Source organism: Mandrillus leucophaeus, unplaced genomic scaffold (genome assembly GCF_000951045.1).
Source record: "Mandrillus leucophaeus isolate KB7577 unplaced genomic scaffold, Mleu.le_1.0 Scaffold112, whole genome shotgun sequence".
NCBI lineage: Eukaryota > Metazoa > Chordata > Mammalia > Primates > Cercopithecidae > Mandrillus > Mandrillus leucophaeus.
The window spans coordinates 598,073-604,396 of NW_012099432.1; the positions used below are offsets into that span (position 1 = coordinate 598,073).

General features: G+C 55.7%; 1 protein-coding gene across 1 annotated transcript; it reads right to left on the bottom strand.

Annotated features, from left to right (window-relative positions):
• Nucleotides 1–213: 213 nt before the first annotated feature.
• On the bottom strand, nt 214–1,470 carry S1PR2 (sphingosine-1-phosphate receptor 2). The gene has a single exon (XM_011994373.1). The coding sequence runs from the start codon at nt 1,429–1,431 to the stop codon at nt 370–372; it is 1,062 nt and encodes a 353-aa protein (XP_011849763.1). The 5' UTR covers nt 1,432–1,470; the 3' UTR covers nt 214–369.
• Between the last annotated feature and the right edge of the window lie 4,854 nt (nt 1,471–6,324).

The window sequence follows — 6,324 nt, forward strand, 5'->3', positions numbered from 1 at the left end:
AAAAAAAAAAAAAAAAAAAAAAAATCCTTTGTACCAAGTAGTAAAGCGCTCCTGCCCTGAAGTCCCCTTAAATGCTGCCTGCCCTCACCCTGGCTCTTCACAGGTCCCCTGCCCTGGACTCCCCAGGATCCAGTTCTAAAGGGGTCACACCAGTCACCGGACTGGCCCTCAGGACCCCACTGCAACACTGCTATGTGACTGACTAGTCAGTGCCTTATCTGGCCTTTCCAGGTGTGAAATATTTGCAACATCACCCAGGTCTGTGGGGCGGGGGCATCTGGCTCGGCAGCCCCACGTCTCTGTCTGGGGTCACCCAGTGCCTCTCCATGAACCCCTCTGCCTTGGCCTGGTTGTTGGTCCACCCCCACCTCAGACCACCGTGTTGCCCTCCAGAAACGTGGGCGACGTGGGCATGTGCATGCCCCTCTCCAGGGAGCTGGAGCTGCGGAGTGGCAGGAGGTGGTGGCCCGGGGTCCCGTCCCGCCTCCGTCCTTGCACCCCCACCCCCGGCCGCCAGCACTGCAGCGGCCGAAGCACCTCCCGACGCAGGTCCCGGCTGCGCCACGTGTAGATGACAGGGTTGAGCAGCGAATTCAGGGTGGCGAAGGCGAAAAAGTAGTGGGCTTTGTAGAGGATCGGGCAGGAGTGGACGGGACAGGCATAGTCCAGAAGGAGGATGCTGAAGGCAGGCAGCCAGCAGACGATAAAGACACCTAGCACGATGGTGACCGTCTTGAGCAGGGCCAGGGTCTGCGGGCCAGCCACGTCAGCGTGGCTTGAGCGGACCACGCAGTAGATGCGCACGTACAGCGCCACGATGGCCAACAGGATGATGGAGAAGATGGTCACCACGCACAGCACATAATGCTTCGCGTAGAGAGGCAGGACAGTGGAGCAGGCCTCAAGGTGGCCCAGGCAGTTCCAGCCAAGGATGGGCAGGCCACCGAGGACCAGAGAGATGAGCCACGAGGCCCCGATGAGCAGGAGCATGCGGCAGCTCTTGTCGCTGCCGTACAGCTTGACCTTGGCAATGGCCACGTGGCGCTCGATGGCGATGGCCAGGAGGCTGAAGACAGAGGCGGACAGCGTGATGAAGGCAGAGCCCTCCCGGGCAAACCACTGCACGGGCGTCAGCCTCAGCGTGACAGAGCCAGAGAGCAAGGTATTGGCTACGAAGGCCACGCCTGCCAGCAGATCGGAGGCAGCCAGGTTACCCAGAAACAGGTACATTGCCGAGTGGAACTTGCTGTTTCGAGCCACTGCAATGAGTACCAGAAGGTTTTCCACCACGATGGCGCAACAGAGGATGACGATGAAGGCCGAGGCCACCTGGCGGGAGGTCGTCTCCTGCGTGTCCAGCGTCTCTTTGGTATAATTATAGTGTTCCTGGACCTTGTTGGGGTTCAGGTACTCCGAGTACAAGCTGCCCATGGTGGGGCTCAGAGGCCTGCTGGGGCCATGGGGCTGTCAGAACTGCAGAGAAGACAGACAGACAATAGGTCAGAGCTATGGGTGCTACCTGGGCTCTGGCCTCGGATGCGCTGAGATTCAATTTCTTGCTCTGTTACTCTTCGAGGAAGGGCCACATGAATTCAGAATCATCATCATCCCCGTTTACAGACAGGAAACCCAGAGAGGTTAATTCACTTTCCTAAAGTCTCAAATTTAACCAGCGGCAGGGCCAGAGAGGCCGGCTCTGCGGCCTCTTATAAGCCCTAGGCTACACTCTTTCTTATTTATTTTATTTATCTATATTTTAAAGACAAGGTCTTGCTCTGCCTCAGGCTGGAGTGCAGTGGTGTAATCATAATTCCCTGCAGCCTTGAACTCCCGGGCTCAAGTGATCCTCCCACCTCAGCCTCCCACCTCAGCTTCAGCTACAAGCACATGCCACCATGCCTGGCTAATTTTTTTTTTTTGAGACAGAGTCTCGCTCTGTTGCCCAGGCTGGAGTGCTGTGGCGCACTTGGCTCACTGCAACCTCCTCCTCCTGGGTTCAAGTGATTCTCCTGCCTCAGCTTCCTCAGTAGCTGGGATTACAGGCACCTACCACCACACCCAGCTAATTTTTTTTATTTTTAATAGAAACGGGATTTCACCATGTTGGCCAGGATGGTCTCGAATTTTTGACCTCGTGATCCGCCCGCCTCGGCCTCTCAAAGTGCTGGGATTACCAGTGTGAGCCACCGGGCCCAGCCACCTGGCTAATTTTTTTTTTTTTTTTTGTAGAGATTGGGTCTCACTGTGTTGTCCAGGCTGGTCCTGAACTCCTGGCCTCAAGCAATTCTCCTTGGCCTCTCAAAGCAATGAGATTACAGGCATGAACCAAGACATCTTGCCTATTTTAATTTTCATTATTATTTTCTAGAGATACAGTCTTGCTCTGCCACCCAGGCTGGAGTGCAGTGGCATGATCATAGCTCACAGTCGACTCAACTCCTGGGCTCAAGTGATCCTCCTACTTCAGCCTCTTGAGTAGCTACACGCTTTCAAAGGGACAGAAGCTCCCCCAAATAGCATGAAAAATATAATGTGGACTTCCAGAAACCTTGCCCACCTGCCCAGAGAGCAAGCCCTAGGCAGGGCCTGGAGGGTTTGTCTCTTCTCTGGAACACACAGGCGCCTTCGGCCTCATGCTGACCTGGGTCAGGGAGAATCTCACCACTGATAGCTCCATGCCCTGCTCATTCATTACCACGCACTAACGCTGGATTTCAGGCTGGGTCTAAGTCTTAAGGCCACGGGTGTTCCCAAGATAAGGTCTTGGGGAGACACCAGGGCGGCCCTGAGGTTCAAACATCCCAGAGGTCATACCATCTTCAAGGACACAGACCTTGGAGACAATCCAGAGTTTGCTCCCATTCCACCTCTGAAACACTGGGCAAGTTCCTAGACGCTGTCTCTGCCTGAACCTCCTTATCCGTGCAATGGAGAGAAGAAAGCCCACTTCATAGGGGTGATGGGAAAATCCTTTTAAATGACGCATGAGGCATGTTTAACTCATAGTAAGCACTCAACAAATACCGCCGAATGTTACTAGCTCCCCTCTTTCCTCCAATCCATTGGAAAGGGAAGGGATGTAAGCCAACCAGATGAGATCTCCAACAGCCTGTTCTCATCAGCACCATCTAGCTCTGCCCTGGGACAGAAGGTCCTGCGGGGATGGGCAGGGCGCTGGCACCCCCTCCCCAGCCAGGATGAAATCCAGATGTGAGGCCCCTGGAACAAACAGGGTGGAGTCCTCACTCTGCAGTCACATCCGGTGTGAGGAAGGCGGGATGTGGGGGGAGTCAGGATGGGAGAGACCCCATCTGGGAGGTCCTGGCTGGGAGGATGGGGCAGCTTTGCTGAAGTCATGTGAGTGGTGGAGGGGTGTGCAGCCCTGCTGGGAGGGGGTAAGGCATTTGTTCCATGAAAGCCTGAGTCACCCCCCCACCCCCTCCCATCCCTCCACCCCAACCCCTCCCATCCCCCCCCACCGCCACCCACCAAGGAAAACTGAGCCGTGGGGGGAGGGGGCGGAACCGCCACCCACCAAAGAAAACTGAGCCGTGGGGGGAGGGGGTGGGGAGAGGCGCTCTTGGGCAGAGAGGATGAGAGGCAGACACCATGGCCTTCCCCCTGCTTGGGCGTAGGGTTAGCGGGGTGTCAGAGGAGCCAGTGCAGTGTATGCCTTTTATGAAGGGAGAGGAAGTTCCAGCCCGTAGCCAAACGGGAGGAAGCGGGGAGAGTAGGGGGAGTCCTCCCCAGGTCCCTAGAAACACGTCTGGCAAAGACTGTGTGTACCGTTCCAGAAAAGTCTGGTTAGGCCAGTTCTCCTGAGCCCAGGAGTGATGGAGGCTTCCGGAGTCACCCAGCCATCTCAGTTCCTGGCCACCCCCTCCAAGGGGCATCCTGACCCCTGGCTGGACAGAGGCAGCTGCTCCCCCAGGGCGGAGGGACATCCGTCCTAGTTTGGGAACAGACAAGGGCTTGTGCACGTCCCCGGGGACTGCTGCCCCTCCCAGATAGCCACACAGAGGCCCCTTGTTCCTTTGCTGGACGGAGCCCCAGGCATCTTGATGCCCTCTGCACACTGCAGCCAGTCCCAGGCAGGCTTGGGCCCAGGCTGCGGCGGGATCACACACAGCTGACGGGCCGGCAACAGCCCACGCCCTGATTGGCTCATTTTCAATCCAAGGGCACTGAGCGATTTGCCTATTGGCCCGTGCTTTCCATCTTCAGCCTCTGATTGGTCCAGTTGGGGGCGCTCTATGGCCAGCCCTACTGATGGGGTCCTTTACAGGCGACGGGAGCTCAGGCTTTCCAAGGATAGAGTTAATGCTATGTGGACGTCCCTAGGGGGAGTTTGAACCGCAGCCTGACCGCTGGGTCACCCCGACCAGACGCCCCCAGGCTGCCCTGGCCTGCTGGGCCCCTCCTGGGGTTCATAAGTGAGAATCAAGGTCCCTTTCCAGGCCTGGGAAGAAGACTATGCAGTGCAGCCGCCCCCTCTGCTGCTCGCCAAGAGATTTACTGTGGCTTCCTGGAGAAATAAGAAATATATTCAGGAGGGGCGTGGTAGCTCATTCCTGTAATCCCAGCACTCTGGGAAGCCAAGGCGGGCCCATCACCTGAGGTCATGAGTTCGAGACCAGCCTGACCAACATGGTGAAACTCCCCACTCTATTCAAAATACAAAAAAAAAAATTAGCCGGACGTGGTGGTGTGCGCCTGTAATCCCAGCTACTCGGGGGACTGAAGCAGGAAAACCACGTGAACCTGGGAGACAGAGGTTGCAGTGAGCCGAGATTGCAGCCACTGTACTCCAGCTTGGGTGACAGAGCGAGACTCTGTCTCAAAACAAAACAAAACGAAATGAAATGAAATGTGTTCAGCCCTTGCATCCCAGGGACTGACCAAACAATCTTTCTTCTTCCCTGAGAGGAAGACTGGGGGCGCTGCGCTCTCACCTTCTGAAGCCTGGGGAGGTTAAGGCGTTCACAGAGGGAGAGGCAGCTCTCCTAGAGAAGGGGAAACTGAGGCCCATATTTTATCCAAGCCTCACTTTAACCACTAGGACTTTACTGAGGCGAGCACTTAGGTGGTTGACACGTCCCAGAAAGAGGAAGCAGGGCACTGAGGTTGGAGCTGGCGGAAGAGTCACCCCCTAGGTGGACTGTGGCCTAGCCTGTGTCCCCTCCCTGTGTTAGGTTACCAGGTTTTGAGAAGGACACAGAGCCTGTCTCCTAGTCACCTTCACCAAGTCCTTCCTGACTCCCTCTCAGAAGCTCAGAAAGAGGCCACTGGGCTCACATCGAATGTCCAGGCCTGAAATGGAACAGGAGGGACAAGTGATGGGGTTTGGAAGGAAGGGAAGAGAGAGAGACTCAGACGACTGTTTGGCTGGAGATTAGGAGAGGGGAAGGATGGAGGAAGCCTCAGTGGCTTCTAAGCTCCTCTCCACCCACTCCCAGTTCCACAGAGGCAGGCCCTGTGGTTACAGTTCCCCCTGGTCACCCATGGAGCCCATGGTAGCCACCCTACTTTTTGGTTTCCCTGTGGTTGTCAGGACCCCCTACCCTGCCATTCTCTACCAAGCAGCCAGGGGGAGCTTTTAAACTCATAACTCCATGTCACTCCCCAACTCCAAATCCTCCCATGGCTCCCTATAGCCCAAGTAGCATGGCCCCTGCCCACAAAGCCTCCTCCCATTCTCCCCCAGGGCCATTCCACTCCAACCACACTAAGCCTCCTCCATGCTACCCCCACCCCTACCTGCAAGCCTTTGCCCCTGCTGTTCTTTTTGGGGCACACTTTCCCTCAATTTTTTTTGAGACAGACACTCAGTCTGCTGCCCAGGTTGGAGTGCAGTAGTGTGATCTCAGCTCACCGCAACCTCTGCCTCCTGAGTTCAAGCGATCCTTCTGCCTCAGCCTCCTGAGTAGCTGGGGGTTATAGGCACCCACCACGACACCCAGCTAATTTTTGTATTTTTAGTAGAGATGGGGTTTCACCATGTTGGCCAGGCTGGTCTGGAACTTCTGACTTCAGGTGATTCACCTGCCAAAGCCTCCAAAACTGCTGGGATTACAGGTGTGAGCCACCGCGTCTGGCCTTTCCCCAAATCTTCGAATGACTGTCTCTCCATCTTTCTGGTTTCTATTTAAAGGTCATTTCCTCAGAGCGGACTCCCCTGACCTCTAGTCTACAATAGCAGCTGTCTCCAAGCCTTTTCTAATGACAGAATCTTGTTTTATTATCTGCGCAGCGCTTGCCACTATGGGAAACTATCATGATATTTCTCCTATTCTGTCTGGCTTCCACCTAGACAGTCAATGTTAG